This window comes from Oncorhynchus mykiss, chromosome 5, assembly GCF_013265735.2.
Source record: "Oncorhynchus mykiss isolate Arlee chromosome 5, USDA_OmykA_1.1, whole genome shotgun sequence".
NCBI classification, from domain to species: domain Eukaryota; kingdom Metazoa; phylum Chordata; class Actinopteri; order Salmoniformes; family Salmonidae; genus Oncorhynchus; species Oncorhynchus mykiss.
In genome coordinates, this window is record NC_048569.1 from 77,875,233 (window position 1) to 77,901,826 (window position 26,594).

At 41.6% G+C, this 26,594-nt stretch overlaps 1 protein-coding gene across 5 annotated transcripts; it reads left to right on the forward strand.

Moving 5' to 3' along the window:
- Positions 1-387: 387 nt before the first annotated feature.
- sec16b (SEC16 homolog B, endoplasmic reticulum export factor) lies at positions 388-25,830 on the forward strand. 5 transcript variants are annotated; one of them, XM_036978444.1, is made up of 26 exons: positions 388-509; positions 940-1,008; positions 5,988-6,650; positions 7,747-7,838; positions 9,423-9,525; positions 9,614-9,701; positions 9,875-10,016; positions 10,259-10,410; positions 10,684-10,745; positions 10,979-11,117; positions 11,498-11,594; positions 12,613-12,758; positions 13,940-14,037; positions 14,706-14,787; positions 15,088-15,205; positions 15,718-15,829; positions 19,521-19,626; positions 19,857-19,994; positions 20,794-20,913; positions 21,429-21,513; positions 21,911-22,198; positions 22,394-22,422; positions 22,713-22,892; positions 23,216-23,290; positions 24,874-24,982; positions 25,441-25,830. In XM_036978444.1, the coding sequence occupies exons 3-26, from the start codon at positions 6,028-6,030 to the stop codon at positions 25,446-25,448; spliced, it is 3,192 nt and encodes a 1,063-aa protein (XP_036834339.1). In that variant the 5' UTR covers positions 388-509; positions 940-1,008; positions 5,988-6,027; the 3' UTR covers positions 25,449-25,830. The 5 variants fall into 5 exon arrangements, with proteins under 5 accessions (XP_036834339.1, XP_036834341.1, XP_036834337.1 ...); XM_036978446.1 differs by having other exon boundaries at positions 5,988-6,099; positions 6,181-6,650; positions 23,216-23,320; positions 24,871-25,830; XM_036978442.1 differs by having other exon boundaries at positions 23,216-23,320; positions 24,871-24,982; positions 25,441-25,826.
- The last annotated feature ends 764 nt before the right edge of the window (positions 25,831-26,594 follow it).

The following is a 26,594-nucleotide window of genomic DNA, read 5'->3' on the forward strand; positions in this document are numbered from 1 at the left end:
TGTTAAATCCATTTGCTGTGATTCCAACAATGATCTCATAGCGGATGTATACAAGACGCCTTGACAAAGAGTGTACAGAAGGCCTATGGTTTAGAAACTCCTTTCCTTCTCTTGAAATCGCTCATTTAAATTTGGTCGAGCACACTCTTTTAAGATATTTGATATAATAACAGCTATGCAAAAGTCCATAGTGATTTGTCCACAGAAGAAAGGAGTAGGCCTACACATGGTCCTCCCTAGTATCATTTCATAGCCACTCTGTGCTTTCAGGTCCTCACTTATGTGGGAGACAGTCCTCCAACCTTTTCCCTTCCCAATATGGAGGTTTTAGGATACCAACCTCCAGCTAAATGGTATGCGCTGGTGGGTTGTTTTTTTCCATTTCCACTGTCAACGCAACGTGGCATGTCCAGACATCCAAATAAAATGAAAAAATGTAAACATGGAAATGGATACAGTTATCTTTCACAGACACAAAATATCGCAAATGATAGATATAGAGACATGATGTAAGTAATTCAAAGTAGCCTAATCTCTTCTTAAAAGTAATTTCATGTTTATTACAACGGTTCTGCTGTCAAGGGTGTGTGCCAATATATGTTTACTAACAATTGTTTGAACAACGTGCATCGGGATTTTGTCGGGGCCACAGATTAGACATTTGTTTAGAAATACATTTTAATAGATGGGTACAATATTTTATATATATTTTTTCTATCAATGAAACTTTTAACTTTTTATATATATATGAAACTATTTTACATGTGCGCAAAGGCAAGCTCTAATTGTAATGCGCAATTTGGCCCATGTTATCCAATGAAAATACCTCGCTTACGCCATGCTTTTATTTACCGGCTCATTTGGACTGTTGAACTTTGTACCCCTGAGAACTTTATCTGTCAAATTCGGTTTATTTCATGTTGTGTGTTTCTTTTCCAGTGCAATTATGTGGCAGATGAACTTTGACTGCGACTGGCTGGGTGGAAGCGCTTTGAACAGATGTGAACTGTAAGTTTGAACTTTACAAATATATTTGGTATTTTTTTGTTAAGGAGCTGTCAAGGAAAGTACGTGTGTATGTATGTATTGGTAGGTAGCTATAGCCTTGTTGGTTTATGTTGCAGAAATCAAGATTGAGAACCTATTTTCGAGAGAGAAATGTCAATGTAAATTTCAAGATTCTCTCCTTTAGACAAAGGACAAATGCCCTTCACAGGCTTTTATTTTATTATCTGTAGGCTACACTTGATATTGACCAAATGTGAACATGTTGCTTGCTATATTATGGTCTAAATTAGCCTAACCATGTAGCACTAGTATTCTGCCAGAAGCACAAATGATGACGTCAAGTTTGTATGGTAATGAGCTAACCTTCAAAATAAAAGCCCACATTTCAAAACATTGCAATGTGGATAACTCATTCAAAATACATGTATTTTTAATCAATGGCCACTTTTTTTTATTTTGCCAACAAGAAAAGGCAATGAGTAATTTATTAAAAGAAATAACATATGGTTTTACAAATATTTTTACCATTAATGAAAAAAGTACTATGTTGGCACTGCTATGTTGAAAATATTAGTCTGTAGAGAGAACTTTTCTACCTGTCTACCTGTCTCAGCTATAGCAAAGTGGAAAAAACTCAGTAGGGTCTCTAATAACCAAATATGTGTAGTTTTGGAGGGGTACTGTGTCCTATATATGCAACAGCACTTTGTTCTCTACCTCTTCCCAATGCAATGCACTGTAATACTGTACATGGGATACATATTGGGTTGTCGAGAGAGAACTTTTCTACCTGTCTCAGCTAAAGTGGGGTGGGAAATACTCAGTAGGGTCTCTACTAACCAAATATGTGTAGTTTTGGAGGGGGACTGTGTCATGCATATCCAGCAACACAGCTTTAAATGATCTGGTGCTATCCATGGTCCTGACGTCAATACAGACAACAACAAAAAACACACACAAAAGCAACACTATTTTATCAAAATTAAAATCTATTTTTTTTTACATGTTAAATGTAAAGAATGTTAACCCGGCTATTAGGAAACAGTATAATTACACTTTCTAAACAGCAATGGAGAAAGTTATTTACAAGTTGAAGGCCAATATGTGCTGCTTATCTATGAAGGTTATTAAGCCTATTAAATAGTTTTACAAATTATAAAAGAGACAAGATTATTTACAAGCTATATTGTAATGATTATTGATTAAGGTCAGAAAAGGCACTTTTGCAGAGTTTAAAATGCGTTACATGAGACAACAAGGCTACAAGGCTAACAAAATACAGTATAATCAAGCTTTCAGAACAACAATGGAGAACATTATTTACAAGTTATATGCCTCTATGTTTTGCATCTCTATCAATGTTAGCAGTATACAGTAAAGGCCTATTAACCAAGTTTTCAAAACCATTATCAGAGACAAGATTGCATGATAATACATACAACAGATATGTGATGATTATCTATCAAGGTCAGCAAAGGCATTTTCTGTAGAGTTTAAAATGTTTTTTACGTTGTAATTTTCCCTCTCATCAGTCATATAAAACATTCTCTCGCATGCCATTGTGACAAAGCGTATTCACGTTTCCCTCTAATAAGACTGTTTATGAGAATAAGCACACATAAACACCACAACTACTACCATCTGACTGTTTTCTAAAATAGGGACACCGATGAGAAAATGACACATCTACCACAATACCATGCATTGCCAGATACTCTAATGCCAGGTATTTCTGAAGTAGAAGTAGTGTATCCTTTAGTTCTCATTCTTTCTGGCTTAAGGAATCCATCATTTTAAGATTTAATGTAATGCAATTACTGCTACTAAATACACTTAGTACACAAAACATTAGGAACACCTGCTCTTTCCATGACATAGATTGACCAGGTGACTCTACTGTAGGTGAAAGCTATGATCCCTTATTGATGTCACCTGTTAATGAAGGGGAGGAGAAAGGTTAAATAATGATTTTTAGGCCTTGAGACAATTGAGACATGGATTGTGTATGTGCCATTCAGAGGGTGAATGGGAAAAGACAAAATTTTGTAAATGTCTTTGAGCGCTCAACAGTTTTCCTTGTGTATCACGAATGGTCCACCACCCAAAGAACATCCAGCCAACTTGACACAACAGTGGGAAGTATTGGAGTCAACATGGGCCAGCATCCCTGTGGAACGCTTTCATTCATGCCCCAACTAAATGATATTAGGAAGGTGTTGCATATCTATGACTATAACTGTCTAATGTGACTTTACGTTCACAGGCAATATCACATGCTCAAAATGCCACTAATTGTTCACCGTTCCAGGCACATGTGGCGTAACCTCTTTGTTCACACAGAAAAGACTCTGTAATTCCTGACTTGCAAAAGACACATTAACGCATATTGTTCCTTGAGATGCGACTTCAAAAGACCATTGTACCCCTCAAGTATTCGGTCATTGAACCAGTTGTATTCATTGCTTAACCTTTTACTGAAGTGGGTTAAATCAGGGTCACACCGCGTGTTTCTTGGTCGTCTTAAACAAATCTCCTTTGAAACAAAAGTATACACCTCACACACATAGTCATGGTCTTAAAAAAGAAGACACCTGTACCATGTAAGATATAGAGTTGAAATGTATTACATTTTGAGTTTTCATTACATAATTGCACTTTATATACATCACAGAAGTCTGAAAAATATAAAAACCATTTGACATAAAAACACCAGATTAATATTTTAATAATCCCTTGTATTTTCTCACAAATGACAATTGCGACCAAAGTGGGTTTAAGAACATTTTTGAAAGGCTATGCATAACTGGGTTGAAATAAATATATAGCAACATGATTTTACTACGATACTACCTAAAAAAATATTTTATTTGTCAGTTCGGTCGATTACCATCACCATTAGGTTAATCGAGGTCGTTAACAGGTATGTCAGTCCATCATTGTTTACATTGTGTCTTTGACTTTGTTTACATTTTTGTCACACTGGAAGCAAACATGGTAAGAAAACAAAGTGTCAAAGTGTTTATCTTTACAACTGATATTCAACACAACAACAGTACATTCAGTTATTGTTTTGGGATTAATATAACATGCAGGACAAATGCATATGTCTATAACACAGTCCCCCTCCAAAACTACACATCATTCGCAAGTAGAGACTCGACTGAGTATTTCCCACCCCACTTTAGCTGAGACAGGTAGACAACTTATCTCTCTACAAGCTGATTGTGTTTAACTGGTTGTGTTTATGCCACACAGAAAAGGTAATACTTTTAAAAAGTTAAACTACAAATATTTAGGCTATATTGAAGCATTAGGTTCTAGGTCGAGGAATAGCCTCTCCGATTGGACAGGAGGCTGACGCACTGCACGAGAGTGCTAAAGAAAATCAATATTCCCTAAATTCAGTGTGTCTTTGCAGGGGGACTCTTATTTTGAGGGAAAACATCTGCGATTGTTCTGCCAGCATAATATCCTGCTGCTAGGAGAACAGTAATCCCTATGTGTCTGCACATATAGGACAATTTGGGAGAATGATGATCGGTAACAGGCAGTGTATCAGAAGTTAAAATACAGCCTCTACTGTTCCTTTCTAGACTTTAAAATCTGTCGAGATTACAATTTGGGTCGCTGGTGTGAAAGACAAACACCCTACGCATCATACCAATAGGATTAACCCACTTGCTTGAATTTGTAACGTGGCTCATAGCAAGGTTTGCAACACTGCCCCCTCCTCCTTTTTACGCGAACAAAGTGCATGTTGAATAAAAAAATGTCATGACAGGCCCGATGGAAACTTGCCAAATGTCGATCTTTTTCTGTTGGTAAAAGGAATTGTGCTTGAAATGTCGGTGGAAATGCTTTTATATTGAAATATTGATATAATAACCCTCATATCGAAGTAAGCTTGGAGTCACGGGATGACATGTAGTGTTGTCCTCCCACTATGACTCCTCTGGGAAAGCATGCCGTTTATTAGGCTACAGATTAAATAAATTATGAAAACTTCACAGGGTGGTGAAAGTGCAAGGTGATGAGCTTGATGCTCCTTTCCAATAAATATTGAGGGTCTTATTCTGGTGATGTGATGATCAATGCTTGTCTGCCATTTGACAAATAAAAATAATCTTGGTCTTTTGCCCATAATAATCTCATAATGTTGGCTATACGTGCACTCTAGCCAACAGCACCCAATCTGCGCCCTGCGCGCTGTTGGCTGGCTAGAGCACACATGCCTATACCAAAGTGAGCACACTCACTATATAACAACAAATAATTGTGAGAAAACAATCAGTAGACTTGGAAATGCGATGGAAACACGTGACTTTTATTTTTTCTTCGGTACATGGGAATTTAACTGCAAAAGTAATTTTTATGTGCACTCTGTCATCATGCACAGCCTTTCATCTGCAACAAGTCAATTTGATGGAAACATCTCTGGTGGGAAAATGTGCAAATAGTTTTTATGCAGATTTTTGAATCTGTCACCAATTGGATGAAAATCTAGCTACTGTTTGCGATTCACAAATTATTATTTTGATTCCTATGATTCAATTCAGCACAATTTAACCAATCCCCAACTATTACAATTGCGAAGCACATCATTCAATTTGTCAAAAAGAATTGTTTAAAAATAATATTTTCGTATGAATTAAATGAATAAAATTATTACTATATTTTTTTACTCTTTTGAGAAATGTGAAGAGGGGCATCTGCTATATAGTCAGTTTAGAGATCAATAGGGGAGCTTTTTGAGCTGCATGTCTTGACTGATCTTTACTGCTCAATGACACACCAAAAAGGCACTACCCTCCCCAAAGCAAAAAAAAAAGTTTGGCAACCTTCCCCTATTTTGGACCAGCCCTCCACCCAAGTAAATTTTGATCTGTCCTTAATTGATTGTAATGCTCCCGAGATCTTCCTCAGAAAGCTCTACCAATCATTTTCGTGTGAAAGTACTGATGATCCATTATTCTTCTCAGGTACTGAAGCATTCTCCTCTCAACATAAAGAGTGGTCATCATGGACCCCAGAAGTCCCCACTGGACCGAGCCAGGCCCTGGTCGTCACCCACAGAGACCCAGGGAGAGAGAGGACTACCATAGGCCTGCTCACCCTCACCAGGGGACTGGACCTGGGCACTACCCACCACCACCGGACCCCAGGGAGAGAGAGGACTACCATAGGCCTGCTCACCCTCACCAGGGGACTGGACCTGGGCACTACCCACCACCACCGGACCCCAGGGAGAGAGAGGACTACCATAGGCCTGCTCACCCTCACCAGGGGACTGGACCTGGGCACTACCCACCACCACCGGACCCCAGGGAGAGAGAGGATTACCATAGGCCTGCTCACCCTCACCAGGGGACTGGACCCGGGCACTACCCACCACCACCAAATGTTGGGGACGCTATCACTGGGCACTACCCACCACCACCGGACCCCAGGGAGAGGGAGAGGCAGTGGTCCCACCAGGACCCTCGCTACAGGGTCTACCTCACCAGCCCTCCCCCTTCCAGACCACCTCTAGAGTTCTCTCTCAACTCTTACAGCACTCCCCACTCCAGAACAGCTTACGACAGACCCCATTCCACGATGAGTTACATCAGACCAGAGCCACAACACTCCAGACCCCACTCAAGGTTTGTACACAGAAACTGACTGTTACTTATGTCTCAATTTGAAAACTTACAAATAAAGTATTTAAAAAAGAAAAAACTGACTGTAACTGTCCACTATTCATTGAGGAAAATGTTAAACTACTGGATCTCTCAGTATTAGTTGTTGTGGTTTGTTGGTGACACTTGTGAAATACCAGCTTTTTAATATGTGGACCTTAACATGCTGACCAAACCGCCTGCGTATGCCTCCGCCATCGTGCCAATGTTGATTTTGTCCACCCACACCAGACGTGATCGGGACTTAGCGCTGCAAGTTCCGCCTCTCCCAACTCCTCATTGTTTTTTTAGGACTATATACCCAGGTGCCATCTCATTGGTTTTTAGGAGCATATACTCATGTGGGTGATTGAAAGATGGTGGTGGGTAGTGCCCAGGTCCAGGTCTGAATCAACTATATTAATTTGGGGACAGGTTGAAAAGCATTAAACATATATGGCAATTTAGCTAGCTAGCTTGTCCTATTTAGCTAGATAGCTTGCTGTTGCTAGATCATTTGCCCAGGGATATAAACATTGGGTTGTTATTTTACCAGAAATGCACAAGGTCCTCTACTCCGACAATTAATCCACAGATAAAAGGGTAAACCAAGTTTGTTTCTAGTAATCTCTCCTCCTTCAAGCTTCTTTGGACGTTAGATGGCGGTTGGCAACCAACTTTAAGGTGCATTACCACTACCAACTCGACTGGAGTGTGGACCTCAGTTCATCTTTCAATCACTCACATGGGTATATGCTCCTAAAAACCAATGAGATGGCACCTGGGTATATAGTCCTAAAAAAACAATGAGGAGTTGGGAGAGGCGGGACTTGCAGCGCGTCAAGTGTCACAAATAGAACCAAGTTCTATTTTAGCGCCTGGCTACGCAGATGCTCATTTACACACGCAAGCAGTGTGGCTTGCAATGATTGAATAATATGTATGTGTAAATGTATTTTGCAACTCGAGTGGTGTGGTCAGCATGTAAGATACCGTTTTTCTATGATCTTTATCATTTCTATCATCTTTATATGATCAGAAATGGTTCTATGATATCTTTATATTATCTTATTGTTTACAGGCAAGCATATGACTACCCACCCCAGATTCACTGGGACCATAGTCAGGACTATGGCTACTATGACCAGGGCTATTACAAAGGACATTACCCAGGTACTGGCATATTGTTATCAGTGCATTACACTGATGGATTATATTACTCAAGTATTGCACTCCTGCTTGCCAAGCAACTTAAGATATTATCAGAGTTATAAAAAGGGTGGCAGGTAGCCTAATGGTTAAGAACATTGGGACAGTAACCGAAAGGTTGCTGGTTTGAACCTCTGAGTTGACAGATGTTTCACCTAGTCAGCGTCACCTTGAGCAAGGCACTTAACCCTAATTGCTTTTGTAAGTCACACTGGATAAGAGTGTCTGCTAAATGGCAACAACACCTCCGCTATGCTGATCCTCAACATGGGGGCCCCACAATGGTGCTTGCTCAGCCCCCTCCTGTACTCCTTGTTAACCCATGACTGCGTGGCCACGCACGTCAGCAACTCAGTCATCAAGTTTGCAGACGACACAACAGTAGTAGGCCTGATTACCAACAATGACGAGACAGCCTACAAGTAATAGGTGAGGGCCCTGGCAGAGTGGTGCCAGAAAAATACGTTAACTGAAACAAAGGAGCTGATCGTGGTCTTCAGGAGACAGCAGAGAGAGCACAGAGCTGCAGTGCAGAGGGTGAAAAGATTCAGGTTCCTTGGTGTGCACATCACTGACAACCTGAAATGGTCCTTCCATACAGAGAGTGTAGTTAAGAAGGCGCAACAATGCCTCTTCAACCTCAGGAGGCTGAAGACATTCAGCTTGGCCCCTAAGACACTCACAAACTTTTACAGATGCACCATTGAGAGCATCCTGTTGGGCTGTATCACCGCCTGGTACGGCAATTGCACCGTCCGTAACCATAGGGCTCTCCAGAGGGTGGTGCGTTCAGCCCAACATCACTGGGGGCACAGTGCCTGCCCTCCATGACACAGGAAGGCCAAGAAGATCATCAAGGACCGTGGCCACCTGAGCCATGGCGTGTTCACCCCGCTACCATCTAGAAGTCGGAGAAAGTACAGGTGCATCAAAGCTGGGATTGAGAGACTGAAAAACAGCTTCTATCTCCTGGCAGTCAGGCTTTTAAATAGTCACCGCTAGCCGGCCTCTGCCCAGTACCCTGCCCAAAACTTAGTCACTGTTACTAGCCGGCTACCACCCGGTACTCTACCCTGCACCTTAGAGACTGCTGCCCTATGTACATAGTCATTGAACACTGGTCACTTTAATAATGTTTACATACTGTTTTACCCACTTCATATGTATATACTGTTTTCTAGTCATGGCTCATCATATATAACTACTGCTGTACACACCTTTCCTATTCAAATACTGTCCATACTGTCTATACACACAATCATATACATATATATTCATGTTCCGGACTCTGACATTGCTCATTCTGATATTTCTTCATTCCTTTCTTAGATTTTTGGGGATTTGTGTGTATTGTTTTGTATTGTTAGGTGAGCTAGAAACATAAACATTTTGCTGCACCTACGATAACGTGTGTACGCGACCAATAACATTTGATTTTATTTCAACATATCCACCACAGTACAAAAGTAATTCATGTGTAAAGAAACAAAACTATGTGTAAGTAAAGCAACATGATTGATACAATTCTCTGTAATTGATATGATCCAGATGCAGGTCAATGGCCTCCCCAGGAACAGTGGAGATCTGACCAGTATCAGGAGAGGAGATATGAGCAGGACCAGACTGGCAGTGGCTACCCAGAACAACAACGGTTAGACAGAAAGAAGTGAGATTCATGATATTCCTTTCATTGAAGGGCATGAATTCAACCCTATCTTCTTCTTCTAATTATTTTTCAGGTATGACCAGCGAAGAGCGAGCTCTCAGCATGACTTCAGAGGCTCTGATGAAGATCGTTCTAAAGAGAATGGGGATGCTGGTAGAGATGTAAACATCTAAATATTATGATTAATAATTTATATACATTTCTTATGACAAAGATACAGATCTGTGTTGCTGTTTGCCCACTTTGGTGAATATTTACTTTGGGAACTTGGTCGTATGATGTTCTTCATCCCTGCCCATTCTCCTATCTTGATTTGACTGATTTTGTTTTCCAGGACTGCTCTTATGCCGAAGGGGCTCTGGCCATCTCCAAGGCCTCAGGCTTGTCCTCCAGTAGCTATGAGTTGAGCCAGTACATCAACGGTGCTGAACACACTGACCCTGCCCCACAAACCACCTGGAGCACAGCAGACACAGGTAATCATTGAGTTACATGTAATCTCTGCCCAGATACTATAGGTCTGTCTCTTAGAAACAGGGGTCACATTCTAATGTCATGCTCTTCTCTGTAGGGTTGGTTGTATTCCGCTAATAACAAGAGAGCACAATGAGGCTAACTTGCCATCCTCAAGTCTAATGAACACTCATTACAGCACAATGAATATCTCCCATGAAAGTGATAATATTATTAATGATAATAATGCATGTTCTCTCCTTAGAGTATGCAGCTATTCCCCAGGTGACTGCCCCTCTGAAATACACTTTGCCCCATGCTGTGGTCAGCTTTGGTCCAGCCGGACAGTTGATCCGGGTCAGTCCTGGTCTGGCCATGCAGGGAGAACCAGGGAAGGTGGAACTACACAGTCTCGAGGTATAGTTCTAGGTTAAAGGAGCAGAACAGAATCAGTACGGAGAATAGTAGTATATATCTACATGGCAGAATTGTTTTGGTGAACTAGCAGGTTATAGGAAGGGGCCGCAATCATTCTAGTGAATAGAGTAATCATCAAGGAATGGCTAAATTACTAGGCTATTAGTTTCGGTTTTGAGGAACTGTTGAGCTGTTTTTATCAGTATTGAGCAGGTGTGTGAGAAGTTTCTGTTAATGTGTTACTGAGAGGCTGTTTGTATGTTCTGTCTGCAGATCATTCTGGGGGAAACACAGGAGCAGCAGGACATGAGAGAATTTCCTGGGCCACTGGCTAGGTATTTTACACTCTTAAACACAATATCCAAACATCCATGCTACTCTGTATGTGATGATGTATTGTCTATGCATGCAAAGTAGGAGACACTGATCAAATAACTACATTAAATTGTCCTAGAGACAGTAAAAACACACAAAATGGATTGACAACAACAAAGGTTTACTGTCATAATGGCGGCTATTAATATTATGTGTGTATTTCTTTCAACTGCCATTTTTTTCTCCTTCAAAGGGAAGACCTGCACAAAGTAGATGCCATCTCTTTTGCCCACCAGAAGGCAGAAGCCTGCATGAAAGATGAAAAGCTACAAGACAAGGGCTCTGCCGCCCTCCTTTGGAATCTACTGGTACTGCTGTGCAGACAGAATGGAGTAGGTGAACTATAGACTGTATCTCCTCACACTCTTCTAGTAGGTGTACTATATATCTCCTCACACTCTTCTAGTAGGTGTACTATATATCTCCTCACACTCTTCTAGTAGGTGTACTATATATCTCCTCACACTCTTCTAGTAGGTGTACTTTATATCTCCTCACACTCTTCTAGTAGGTGTACTATATATCTCCTCACACTCTTCTAGTAGGTGTACTATATATCTCCTCACACTCTTATAGTAGGTGGAACCCCTTTTGTCTTAGCACTCTTGAAATATCAAGAGTTGGCCAAGATGGTCCAAAACAAAACTAAACTATACGCCCACATACTCATTCTAATATTACCTTACTTTTTTATCTCCCTGGATTCATTCAGCGTATCGTTGGTTCAGACATAGCAGAGCTGCTGATGAGGAACTCTCAGGGCCATGGTGGTTCAGGGGGAAGTGAATCAGAGGCCCCTACACTCATAGGTAAAACCTTTTTTTTAAAGCGTCTGCTAAATGGCATATAGTGGGGCAAAAAAGTATTTAGTCAGCCACCAATTGTGCAAGTTCTCCCACTTAAAAAGATGAGAGGCCTGTAATTCTCATCATAGGTACACTTCAACTATGACAGACAAAATTAGAAAGAAAAAATCCAGAAAATCACATTGTAGGATTTTTAATGAATTTATTTGCAAATTATGGTGGAAAATAAGTATTTGGTCAATAACAAAAGTTTATCTCAATACTTTCTTATATACCCTTTGTTGGCACTGACAGAGGTCAAACGTTTTCTGTAAGTCTTCACAAGGTTTTCACACACTGTTGCTGGTATTTTGGCCCATTCCTCCATGCAGATCTCCTCTAGAGCAGTGATGTTTTGGGGCTGTTGCTGGGCAACACGGACTTTCAACTCCCTCCAAAGATTTTCTATGGGATTGAGATCTGGAGACTGGCTAGGCCATGCCAGGACCTTGAAATGCTTCTTACGAAGCCACTCCTTCGTTGCCCGGGCGGTGTGTTTGGGATCATTGTCATGCTGAAAGACCCAGCCACGTTTCATCTTCAATGCCCTTGCTGATGGAAGGAGGTTTTCACTCAAAATTTCACGATACATGGCCCCATTCATTCTTTCCTTTACACGGATCAGTCGTCCTGGTCCCTTTGCAGAAAAACAGCCCCAAAGCATGATGTTTCCACCCCCATGCTTCACAGTAGGTATGGTGTTCTTTGGATGCAACTCGGCATTCTTTGTCCTCCAAGCACGACGAGTTGAGTTTTTACCAAAAACTTGCACAATTGGTGGCTGACTAAATACTTTTTTGCCCCACTGTATATAGGTAAAGGCCTCTACACCACACGTACTGAGGAAGACATGTTGTTTTTTGTCTGTTGGACATGTTGCTATGATTTAAAAAAATAAATCAAACAAAGCTTGTAAATAATTGCAAATTATATCCAAGTGAGTCCTGGCCTTTTTTCCCCACTTTTTATATCACCCTCATAGACCTGAGTGAGGGCCCCAGTCCTGAGACAGACCCCTTGGATGGAGCAGATCTATTGACAGGGACAGCCACTAGTGTCGGTACAGCTGAGTCCACAGAGAAGGACATGCAGGGATACACCAAGCTTCTCCTGGCTGGACGGAAGAAGGTCAGGGTGATCTCTTGAACAACATATAATAATATATTTTAAAATGGTAAAGTAATATCCTGTTTATTCTGAAATTAATAGATAGTGTCTATGATTAGCACCATGGAGACAGCATAGTGATAGCTGTCTGACTAATGTTATACCAGGGCTATCCTCTTACTCCTCCAACACTGACCCCTGACCCTGTGTTCTTGTACAACTTCTCCATATCTCTTCCATGTTCTTTCACACTTCCTTCACCCCTGCCTATGCCTCGCCCATAACTCTCCCACTCCTCCCCCACACCTCATGTCTCCTCCAGATACTTTAGTTCTGGGACAATGTAAAGTCCATGGAGAATAAGAGCACCTCCTCCCAGCTGCCCACTGCACTGAGGCTAGGAAACACTGTCACCACCGATAAATCCACAATAATTGAGAATTTCAAGAAGCATTTTTCTACGGCTGGCCATGCTTTCCACCTGGCTACCCCTACCCCGGTCAACAGCCCTGCACCACCGACAGCAACTTGCCCAAGCCTCCCCATTTCTCCTTCTCCCAAATTCAGTTAGCTGATGTTCTAAAAGAGTTGCAAAATCTGGACCCCTACAAATCAGCTGGGCTAGACAATCTGGATCCTCTCTTTCTAAAATTACCCGCCGCAATTGTTGCAACCCCTATTACTAGCCTGTTCAACCTCTCTTTTGTATCGTCTGAGATTCCCAAAGATTGGAAAGCTGCCGCGGTCATCCCCCTCTTCAAACTCATCTTCTGCACATCTATCACTCCAGTGTTAATTGCTAAATTGTAATTATTTTGCCACTATGGCCTATTTATTGCCTTACCTCCCTAATCTTACCTCATTTGCACACACTGTATATAAATTTTTTTCTATTGTGTTACTGACTGTACGTTTGTTTATGTGTAACTCTGTGTTGTTGTTTGTGTCGCACTCTTTTGCTTTATCTTGGCTAGGTCGCAGTTGTAAATGAGAACTTGTTCTCAACTGGCCTACCTGGTTAAATAAAGGTGAAATAAAAATAAAATAAGAAGGCTCAGGCTTGAGTTTCACAGAGTTTCACCTCCCCCAACTGTTCCTTCACCCCTCCCTAAGCCTCCCCAAACCTCCCCTATGCCTTCCCCCACGGTTCCTCCGCCCCTCACTCACGTCTCCTCCACACCTCCTTTATGGTTCTTTCACAGGAGGCCCTCGAGTCGGCCATGAAGAGTGGACTGTGGGGCCACGCCCTGTTCCTGGCCAGCAAGATGGACAACAGGTCCTATACCACTGTGTTGAACAGGTAAGCGCATTGTGCAACATTGTCTTTGAGACAATACAGTGCTTTTAGAGATAATTCACTATTGATCCAAGGTTAGTTGATTGGGTGTACGTGGAGGGGTAAGGAATAGGGGAAGACTGCGGGATGAGGAGTGAAGCTTGGGGTGAGGGATAGGGACGGGGAGGACGGAGGAATGCCTGGTCTCTGGGCAGGTCTGGACCTCACGCAGTTTGTTTGCAGTTCTGTGGGCATAATCCATATCCTCACTTACATGATCATACTCAGCACACAGCGCAATGTTACATATTCATATACCATTACATATTCAGTATTTCGGTAGGCGTTTATTTTTTGTAATATTTTACATGACTTTTTATTTTATTTTTTACAATAAACAGAAAACACGAGCTTTTCTATTTCTATTACCCTGAACAGGGGTGGATTTTTCCATGTACAGTGTAGCCTTACATGTTCATATCAATTACATATTAATATCACATTACATATTCACTATTCTGAATTTCCATTTCGTGGGCGGTTGTATTTGCAGCACTCAGTGACTGGAACTATGCAGGAGCGGGATTCTTTCCATGTACAATACATACAACCATACATATTCATATCTATTACATATAAATATTGAATATGACATATTTAATATTTCCATGGCGTGGTCATCTCTATGGCAGGTTTACAGGCCAGCTAGCTCCCAACGACCCCCTACAGACCCTGTTTCAAATGCTCTCTGGAAGGATTCCTGCTGTTTCCACGGTAAAACAATGCTAAATAAATACATAAACATACCACAGTACAATAGTTGTCTATTCTATTGTGCCCTTCCTTCCTTGTGTAATTGGGGCTGGTCTTGGCACATTTACTGTAGTTGACCAGTTCATGTTTTCAGTGGCTGTTGTGTTTATTGTACTGTAGTTGGTAATTATGCTAATAACGTACAGTACATTTTCAGTATTTCGCACCAAATTGTCATATAACAATCTGGTATTAGACTGACAGTGTGTTTGTGTGTGTGTGTGTGTGTGTGTGTGTGTGTGTGTGTGTGTGTGTCCTCAGTGTTGTGGAAGTGACAAATGGAGAGACTGGGAGCCTCACCTGGCCGTCATGCTGTCCAATGAGACGGGAGATCCAATCGGGCACCAGAAGAGCATCATTACCATGGGAGACACGCTAGGTATACACGCACGCACGCATGCACATACACACGCACACACATACATACATACATACATACATACATACCTACAGTTGAAGTCAGAAGTTTACATACACTTAGGTTGGAGTCATTAAAACTTGTTTTCAACCACTCCACAAATTTCTTGTTAACAAACTATAGTTTTGGCAAGTCGGTTAGGACATCTACTTTGTGCATGACAGAAGTCATTTTTCCAACAATTGTTTACAGGCAGATTATTTCACTCATAATTCAATGTATTCCACAATTCCAGTGGGTCAGAAGTTTACTTACACTAAGTTGACTGTGCCTTTAAACAGCTTGGACATCTGATCTGCATCATTTTCTGCATCATTTTCTGGAATTTTCCAAGCTGTTTAAAGGCACAGTCAACTTAGTGTATGTAAACTTCTGACCCACTGGAATTGTGATACATTGAATTCCCATTAAAGTGCACTATATAGGAAATATGGTGCCATTTGTTACATAACCTTAGTGTTGTCTCTCCCCAGCCTCCAGAGGGCTGTTACATGCTGCTCATATCTGCTATCTGACAGCTTACGCTCCTTTTGGCGTCTACACAGCCAAGACCGAAAGACTGGTGCTTCTGGGCAACTGCAACAGGTGAGCTCAGCTGTAATATGACCCAGATTGTATTAACGCTCCTTTCACTTGTCATCTTTCTGGGGGGTGATCCCCTCGTTCACTCTTATGTCTTCCTAACGAGTGGGAATGTCCTCTTGGACTCACTGTTGAACAGCACAGCAACGGTCATTTGAGACTCAACCAATCTCAGGCCATGAATAGAAAGGAGCTCCTGGTGTTGGAAGAAGAGGGGTATCAGTATTTGGGTGATCCCTGTAATGTTTTCTTAACAAGGTGTCCTCTAGGACTCACAGTAGAACAGCACAGCAATGCATTTGTAACGAGTGCACTGGGAGTCAGGAAGCAAGCTCAGGGAGTGCATCATTTAATAAACAGATGAACAAAACACGAACAATGCGCAGACAGGAAACTGAAACTATAACGCCTGGGGAAGGAACCAAAGGGAGTGACATATACCCCCCTCAGACGTATACCCCCTCCCCGGTGCATTCGGCTCCAGACGCAGGACCCCAACAAAAGGGACAATCCCGGGGATCCAGAGTGGACCGGTCGCCTCCGCTGAGGCGCAGAAACCTGACGAACCGGCTGAGGCGTGAAAGCCTGATGAGCTGGCTGAGACCTCCCCGGTTGCCTCAGTCGAGGCACTGGAGCCTATTGAGCCCGCTGAGGTATGGAAACCCGTTGAGCCAGCTGAAGCAGGGGGACCCGACAAACTGGCTGAGGCCTCCCAGGTAGCTCCAGTTCGGACACCTAGACCCGACATCACCTCCAACACAAAAAAATACAAATTAAAAGCACCCCTTGATGCTTCCGGGAAGCAAGTTCAGGGAGTGCATAATTGAATAAACAAATGAACAAAACACGAACAACTCACAGACAGTAAACTGAAACAGAAACAATAACACCTGGGGAATAAGCAAAGGGAGTGACATATATAGTGAAAGTAATCAGGGAAGTGATGGAGTCCAGGTGAGTCTGATGATGCGCAGGTGCGCATAACGATGGTGGCAGATGTGCGCCATAACAAGCAGCCTGGTGACCTAGAGGCCGGAGAGGGAGCACAAGTGACAGTCTTGCCATGCTGAAAGGAAACGAGCTAGTGATTTTGGAAAAGCAGAATAGGGATATCATGCACCCAATTTTTAGTGGTACACACGATGGAGGTATCGATGTGAGGGGGATGCCCCTATAGGCATGAAAGTAATAGCTATTGATTGCGGGAACTAATGCCACAACATAATGCTGCTATCGTAGCATGACTGGTATGAAAACCACTTAGTCCTACTTAAAGGCCCAGCACAGCCAAAAACTAGATTTTTCTGTGTTTTATACACTGCCTTCGGAAAGTATTCAGACCCCTTGACCTTTTCCACATTTTGTTACATTACAGTGTTATTCTAAAATGGATTAAATAAAAATTAAAAACTCAGTAATCTACTCACAATACACCATAATGACGAAGCAAAAATAGGTTTTTAGATTTTTTTGCAAATGTATTAAATATAAAAAAAGAAATACCTTATTTACATAAGTATTCAGACCCTTTGCTATGAGACTCTAAATTGAGCTCAGGAGCATCTTGTTTTCATTGATCATCCTTGAGATGTTTCTCGACATGATTGGAGTCCACCTGTGGTAAATTCAATTGATTGGACATGATTTGAAAAGGCACACACTTGTCTATATAAGGTCCCACAGTAGACTGTCCATGTCATAACAAAAACCAACCCATGAGGTCAAAGGAATTGTGCGTAGAGCTCTGAGACAGGATTGTGTCGTGGCACAGATCGGGGGAAGGGTACCAAAACATTTCTGCAGCATTGAAGGTCCCCAAGAACACCGTGACCTCCATCATTCTTAAATGGAAGAAGTTTGAAACCACCAAGACTCTTCCTAGAGCTGTCCGCCTGGCCAAACTGAGCAATCGGGGAAGAAGGGCCTAGGTCAGTGAGAGAACAAGAACCCGATGGTCACTCTGACAGAGCTCTAGAGTTCCTCTGTGGAGATGGGAGAACCTTCCAGAAGGACAACCATCTCTTCAGCACTCCACCAGTCAGGCTTTTATGGTAGACTGGCCAGACAGAAGCCACTCCTCAGTAAAAGGCACATGACAGCCCGCTTGGAGTTTTCCAAAAGGCACCTAAAGACTCTCAGACAAAGATTGAACACTTTTGCCTGAATACCAAGCGTCACGTCGGAGGAAACCTGGCACCATCTCGACAGTGAAGCACGGTGGTGGCAGCATCTAGTCAGACTAGTCAGGATCGAGGCAAAGTTTAGCGGAGCAAAGTACAAAGAGATTCTTAATAAAAACCTGCTCCAGAGCGCTCAGGACCTCAGTCTGGGGGCGAATGTTCACCTTCCAGTAGGACAATGACCCTATGCACACAGCCAAGACAACGCAGGAGTAACAAGCCTCTGAATGTCCTTGAGTGGCCCAGCCAGAGCCCGGACTTGAACCCTATCTAACATCTCTATAGAGACCTGAAAATAGCTGTGCAGCGACACCCATCCAACCTGACAAAGCTTGAGAGGATCTGCAGAGAAGAATTGAAGACTCTCCAAGTACAGGTGTGCCAAGCTTTTAGCGTCATACCCAAGAAGACTTGAGGCTGTAATCGCTTACAAAGGTGCTTCAACAAAGCTCTGAGTAAAGGGTCTGAATACTTATGTAAATGTGGTATTTCAGTTTTTTTATTTATAATACATTTGCAAACATTTCTACTAATTTGTTTTTGCTTTGTCATTATGCGGTATGACGAGGGGGAAAAACAATTTAATAAATGTTAGAATAAGCCTGTAACATAACAAAATGTGGAAACCCTGAGTTAATAGATCAATGAGAAAGAGTTCTAAACCTTTCTGTTAACAGCTAGGGTTCACTTTTCCCCTCCCCTCTCAGACCACTCCCAGACAGTCATATCAAAAACTCTTGCTTGAGAAATTGCTCCTTGCTAATAAGCAATTTCTGTTTCGTTTTTAGCATTTTCATTAAAAACAATCACAGTAAGGTAGTTAATTGTTACCCAGAAATCATTTGATATTGAGATTAACACAGTTTTAAAGTAACTGTCTAGTGTTTCCAGATTTCTATTAAATATTACTTATAATTAATAAAAATATGAGTGAAATAGAATGGTGTGGGCGTAGCCCAATAACAGAATGGTGTGGGCGTAGCCCAACAACAGAATGGTGTGGGCGTAGCCCAACAACAGAATGGTGTGGGCGTACCCCAACAACAGAATGGTGTGGGCGTAGCCCAACAACAGAATGGTGTGGGCGTACCCCAACAACAGAATGGTGTGGGCGTACCCCAACAACAGAATGGTGTGGGCGTAGCCCAACAACAGAATGGTGTGGGCGTACCCCAACAACAGAATGGTGTGGGCGTATACAGGTTCTTAAAATGACATGTTCTATGAGGAAACAGTGTTGTTGAGACAAGGTTGAGGTGAGATATTTGAAGTGTTTTTTTGCTGTATTTTTTTTGTATGCTTTGGCCAAAAATACGAATATAGGACAAGTCAACAATGTTATTTGGGTATGAGTTAACAGAATATGGACTTTTAAAAGTGAGATTTCCACTGGACAGTTACTTTAAGACTTAGTCGGGAAGCTAGCAGCTAACAAGTAGTAGTAGTCCCAATGGTAACTTTTTAATGTTTAAAAAAAACATTGCTAAGAACTGAATGTATTTCCTCCCCTACAGTCTGCCATTCAAAGAGTTTGCTCAGAATTCTGCCATTCGGTGCACAGAGTTATTCGAGTACTGCCAGAGACTTGGAGATAAATTCTTCTGTATCCCCCCCTTCCAGGTAGTTTATATTCATTTTTTTGTGTTTTTTTATGACTAGTATGATTCGTCCATAATTTGCCAGATTTGGAACTCATAAGTCAATACAGAGTTTTGATTCCATCGGTATTTTGTTATTAAGCTTTCTCTAGTCCAGGACACAGTGAAATGATGTTTAGCTTTTTCCATGTGGCTACCGTAGGTTGTGCTGTTGTGTTGTTGTCTTGTTATAACCTGTTGTGTCATTCCCAGGTGTATAAGTTCCTGTATGCGTGTCGTCTGCTGGATGCTGGGCTGGCATCCCAGGCCTTCCACTACTGTGAGGTGATAGGGATGTCTTTACTCAGACTGCAGGAGCCCAGCATGGTGCTGCTGGGGGAGCTTATCAAGGTAGAGCACTTTATCATGATACTCTGACATATAGTACTTTGGCGGTAGGTAGCCTAGCGGTTAAGAGCGTTGGGCCAGTAACCGAACGGTTGCTGGTTAGAATCCCTGAACTTACTAGGTGAAAAATCTGTCAATGTGCCGTTGAGCAAGGCACTTAGGCAGACGCTCTTATGCAGAGCAATTATGGTTATCTATGCACTTCCATACATACGATAAACACAGTCTGCAGGGAGAGCTTATAAAAGTAGCGTACTCTGACTTGTACTGTATGTATCATACTCACATTTTATACCATATTGCATTCCTAGTGTCCAATCACTTCAGGGCCTGTGTTCATAAAGCATCTCAGAATAGGAATGCTGATCTAGGATCAGTTTTCCCTTTTAGGTCATAATGAATACCATTACATGGGCAGGAACGACCTGAGCTCCCAAGTGGCACAGTGTTCTAAGGCACTGCATCTCAGTGCAAGAGGTGTCACTTCAGTCCCTGGCTTGAATCAAGGCTGAATCACATCCGGCTGTGATTGGGAGTCCCATAGGGCGGCGCACAATTGCCCCAGAGTTGTCTGGGTTTGGCCGGGGTAGGCCGTCCATTGTAAATAAGAATTTGTTCTTAACTAACTTGCCCAGTTAAATAAAGGTTCAATAAAAAAACACAAAAATGACCTGTTCCAGAGGGTACCAGATTAGGCACTAATGTACAGTAGTGCCTTAAAAACACTGTGTGTGTGTGTGTGTGTGTGTGTGTGTGTTTGCTCAGCACTTTCCCTGTTTGTGTGTGTGTCCTCCCCTCCCAGCTGGCAGAGCGGCTGAAGCAGTGTGAGGGAATGGGACAGCTCAGTGACACAGCTGACGACAGGCCTGGACAGGAGCCTGACTGGCTACAGCAGCTGAGATACAGACAGCAGGGCATACAGGTGACCACACCACAATGCATCACCATTGTACTCGTCATGTCTCTCTCTGTCACATTTTCACATGTTCTTCTGTTTGTGTTGGAGATGATTACCTATTTACTGGGTACAAACATCCTTGTATAGAGTTATACTTTGTTGTTGTTTACCTAAATTGGATATTAGCCTATAATCCACTGGTACTGGTAGGTTGTCAAGTGAGTGAAATTATGTCAGTTGACACTTTTGTCAAGGTTGCTGAGGTGGTAAGTACTTACTATTGTCCAGCCGGCAAGACTAGACTCAGGATTTTAACTTGCCTCAGTCAGCACAATGGTTGACCTGACATAGACACTGGTAACATTTGTATTACTACATTAGAATTCCTTTGTACCATTTAAATTATATATTTCAAACAATACCAGACCGTTTTAAATTATTATATTGGCTCATATGATCTTAATTGTGTATTTTTTGTCTCTTCCAAAACATTCTCTACACATTATGATGCTATGGTTAAAACATATATATTTGCTTAGATGGGGAGCAGTGGTTGGAGTGATGCATACCAGTCACCAGCAGACAGGAGTCCATTGGCCCATGAGGAGAGCAGAGTGTATTCAGGTAAACCTACAGTCCCAGATCATTATTTCAATGGACAATTAATAACAATTTATTGGACTCATATAGCAGTTTTCCTGATGCTCAAAGCAGTAACATAGTAAGGGGGACCTCACTTCATCCACTTGGGTGATGTACTGCCACCATTTGTGCCACATCCAGTATTTCTCTGCTCTGTGTCTGTCTGTATGGTGTGGTACCCCCTTATTCCACCTGGGGGGAGTGTCTCATGTATCAGAGTTGCATGATGACTCATCAGAGGGTTCGTCCTATCAACCAGTTGCACAGTGTTTGAACCATGTCCCAGGTCGAAAGTAGTGATTTAATAGGGAATGGGGTGCTATTTGGGACGCACTCCAGTGTTGTAATTTTTGTCTTTACTCCTTTGGTTTCTCTGTAGAATCAGACACCAGTGACCTTTTTGTAAGGGGAGATGACCAGGGACTGGATGCTAAATTCCTCTCCTACAAAGCAGCAGAAGAGCAACAACAACAGCACGTGCAGGTACAGCAGATCAACACCCAGCCTCTGCTGCCGGTCATGGCTTCTAACACTCAGCCTGCAGTGCCACTTGTGGTGGGAGGCCAGGACCACAGTTACCACTACACAAACACTGCCCAGCCTCCGCCTCAGCCTCAGCCTTCACCTCAGCATCCTACACTGGACTGTCCTCCTTCAGCAGGGGATGGTGAGAAAATGGATGAAGGCCCTGGTTTTGATTGATCAAACATACTAGTGATTCAACCCTGTTTCTGGTGGTTTACAATAAAACATGCTCATTTAATGTAACTCCTTTTTACTCATTTTATGAATCTTCTTACATGTTTCTGTTGTTAACTGTGAAATGAGGACCTCATGCTTTGATTTCATTGTATTGTTCTAGGGGCTGATCCTTCTGCTGGCCCAGGCATGGTGAGTGCTCAGGAGAGTTTTATTTGCTACCAAACATACATTAAATGTATATACACGAACATACCCCCTTTTGGGGCATACAAATTTGACTCTGTAAAGATTTCCAGTGATTTATTCCTGAGCACCTGCAGTTTCTGTCAGTGGTGCTGTATTTTATATGTAAAACATAAATCAAAAAATACAAAAATGGTTTGATAAATGTATTTGTGAGACTCAGATGAGGTCATGTGTCTTGTTTGTGTCCATCGAGATGTCAAATGACAGTATGTATATCTGTCTGTCCTATGCAGTTAGGGGTCCAAGTGAATGCTGGCATGATGCCGGTGGCAGAGTATGGTCAGCAGTATGGTCAGCACTATGGCCAGGAGAATGATTATGGAGATCAGCAGGCATGGCAGCAGGGAGGGCACCAGGCCACCATCACACAGGAGGGCAAGGCCTCAGAGCCGGACAAAATCCAACCAAAACAGGTGGGTGGAGCCTGATGCCTGTCGTCATGTTGACAGCATCAGATAAGAACCAGAGTTTTTTTAATAAGCCTCTCTCTCTCTCTCTCTCTGTGTCCGTCTCTCTATCTCTCTCTCTCTCTCTCTCTCTCTTTGTCCGTCTCTCTCTCTCTCTCTCTATCTGTGTCAGTCTCTCTCTCTCTCTCTCTCTCTCTCTCTCTCTCTCTCTCTCTCTCTCTCTCTCTCTCTCTCTCTCTCTCTCTCTCTCTCTCTCTCTCTCTCTCTGTGCGTCCGTCTCTCTCTCTCGCTCTCTCTCTGTGTCTCTGTGTGTGTCTGTGTCTGATCAGAGCATCAAGTCAGGGTGGTTTAGCGGCTGGTTCAAACACAAACCCAAAGAGGAGCAAAGTAAGGCGTCTCAGGATGCAGACTCAGCTGATCCAGTTCCCACTATGGTAAGGGTCAAGCAGACCTACTGTTAACTCTTAGCTAGCCGTTAGATGGGGGACATAACATCATGCGCTGTCAGGTCAGTGATCTGAAGTTTAGGTTTTGTAGTTTACCGTCCAACAAATGATGTCAATGGACATAATACAAATTTGATGATGAAGGGCAAGAAAATTATGAACTTGGTTGAAAACAATCTATTAAAATGAAAAGGATTCTTCAAATGGACCACTAAGGCAGTTTGGGCTATTATTATTATTATGATATTCAGAGAATTTGATCTCCTTGTACTTCTCATAAGACCCATTGGAGGTGGTGACGATGTTTAGTTTGAATGTAGACCCATTGGACCTTTTTAATGAAGGTTAGCCACTAGCTCTAAGTAGGGTATGGTATTTGCTGTCGGTCAACCACTAGGTCTAAGTAGGGTATGGTATTTGCTGTCGTTTAAGCACTAGCTCTAAGTAGGATATGGTATTTGCTGTCGTTTAAGCACTAGCTCTAAGTAGGATATGGTATTTGCTGTCGTTTAAGCACTAGCTCTAAGTAGGATATGGTATTTGCTGTCGTTTAAGCACTAGCTCTAAGTAGGATATGGTATTTGCTGTTGGTCAACCAACTCTTTCCAGTTTAATGGCAATGTTTGCAACACATTCTGCATAAATACGGTAGTTTAGCTATTTTGTTGTCCATAGCATCTGAATTGTACAACTATGATCCATAAGTTACAATGATACAATAACTATTTGTGTCATAAATGGTTTGACTACTACTTTTTTTTAGATTAAAACAGTGATTTTTAAAACTTGCTCTAAATATGCCAATAAGTCAAGTCACAAGTAATTTGAAGGATTTTATTGTTTTTTGTTATTAAGTGATAACAGTATATTAAAATGTTTGAGACTAACTGGCTGATAAATTGTTGTAAGTTAAACATAGTTTTTAACAATGAAAAGTATAACCTACCAATTGTCAAAGTAAAGCTTTTCAGAAACATCTTAAATACATGATTACATAATCAGAAACAAGTAGCTTTCCTTATGTCAATGACAGTAAACTCTCAAAACTCACCACGGAGAAGCTATTGAGTCTATGTATGCCCCTTAAACTGGAGGTTCTGAGAGATAAGCAAACCTAACGCATCCTAGTGCCGTAAAATGAATTCAGTGTAAGGTGGCTGACTTTCCAAGTGATGACCCCTTAGTACAGCTGTAGGATCTTAATTTGATCACTCTTTTGTTGCAGATGAGCTTCGTGATTGATATAAATTAATTGAAAATCCGCACCAACACAGGTTAAATCAACAGTATTGCACTTTTAATTTAGCCTACTCTTGTCCAGCTAATAGCCTAACCACCGATCAAGCAACATTATGGACTAAACGTTAAAATCCTGTTGCTGCAGGATTATTTTGCTATGACAATACTGGTCAAATTAAGATTCTACATCTGAATCCTTAGTGCCCCTCGGTATGTATTAGTCGGTTACGTCATTATGCAATACTAGGTCAGTGGGTCTTGAGCCTTAAATGTAACATAATTTATGTGTATTTCCTCAGGAGACGCCTCCCACTTCCCTATTTTCTTTCCCTCCCACTACCAACATCCCTGCAGCCAATTTTCCTACCCAGCCTGCATCTACTGGTATCAACGCCTTTTCTCGGAAAGCGGGTGAATAACAGGCCGGAATGCATTGGACAACACATAGACTAACGTTTTTCTGTTTTTCTGCAACCACCCACCATACATCATACACCTGTACACATACACAAATCATTAATGATAATAAAATATTTGTGGTGACTATTGATATTTAATGGATTACTGCATGTTGGAACTGAAGAAATGCATGAATAATGTGCCGAACAGTGTCCAATACTGTCCAGAGTTGTGGACAGGAGGCTGCAAAGCTCACTTATCACTGTACCTAATTCTCTCGGAAGCGAATTTGGGCTGGTTTTCTCTTTCTCTTTTACCTACACTTTGATGAAGGCTCTATGCTGAAATATGTTGGGGACTTTACATTTTTTAACTGCTCTATGCTCTGTAGATAAAGGCTTTTAAAATGTAAAACCCATCTGAAGAGCCTGGAACTTAGACTTTTCAAACAATTTTTTCCTGTTTTTCAGATTTTTAATTCCCCACTCCAGAGCGATGGTGGATGTTTTTGTGGGATATTTGTAGTGCTCCCGATATATTGTTTCCTGTCGGGCTGCTCTTGAACCAGACATATTCATGCTGAATGACAACTGTATGCTTGTGTAGGCTAACATGAAGTGAGGAATTTTGACTGGTGCTTCTTTTGTAATGAAATACCCAACATGCTCTGGCATATAGTGATAGTGCTTCCATTGAGAGTGTTAGTGCTTCGAGTGTTAGTGCCATTGAGTGATTGTCTGAACTTTGGTCTGCTGTAGAATCCTTTCAGTAGTCTTTAAACAACAGAACGAGTACAACAGAGAAATACAAATGGTTTATAACAATGCTTTTTTGTGAATATATTTTTCTCAATCAGAAAACAGTGCTCATGTGCTATTTGACCTGAATGCTATTGTATATGAGACATAACCTTGATTTCTATGAGTATCCCTCCCTTTTATCATTATCTAAACTATAGATGACTATAGACTTGTTTAAACTATGGTTTATAATGGTCATATTATTCACAAACAAGTTGTATATAACTTGTTGCTAAATCTTTGCTGCCCTTTGAGCTTTGAATCGAGAGCAAAGTATGCATTTCAACCATTGCACTACCCTGCATAACCCTGACAAACTCTGCAACACATACTGTAAAAAAAATCTTTAACCAATCTAATAATACTTTTTAAGTACCATACATTCTGTCATTAGTCTAGATACGTTGCAGCCAAGGAAATGTTTTTCCTATGTCCAACATGAGTGTGATATTCACACACACTCTACACACACATACAATACCGTTCAAAAGTTTGGGGTCACTTAGAAATGTCCTTGTTTTTGAAAGAAAAACATTTTTTTTGTCCGTTAAAATAACATCAAATTGATCAGAAATACAGTGTAGACGTTGTTAATGTTGTAAATGACTATTGTAGCTGGAAACGGCAGATCTTTATGAATATCTACATAGGCATACAGAGGAACATTATCAGCAACCATCCTGGTTGTTAGCACAGCTGCAAACTGTTGTTCTGATTAAAGAAGCAATAAAATTGGCCTTCTTTAGACTAGTTGAGTATCTGGAGCGTCAGCATTTGTGGGTTCGATTACAGGCTCAAAATGGCCAGAAACAAAGCTCTTTCTT

Excerpts from the sequence above, each read along its gene's own strand:
- sec16b (XM_036978441.1), top strand. The coding sequence starts at position 6,028 with ATGGACCCCAGAAGTCCCCACTGGACCGAGCCAGGCCCTGGTCGTCAC. Across the intron at positions 14,038-14,705 it reads TATACCACTGTGTTGAACAG|GTTTACAGGCCAGCTAGCTC; the intron begins GTAAGCGCATTG and ends TCTCTATGGCAG. Across the intron at positions 22,199-22,393 it reads TCCTCCTTCAGCAGGGGATG|GGGCTGATCCTTCTGCTGGC; the intron begins GTGAGAAAATGG and ends GTATTGTTCTAG.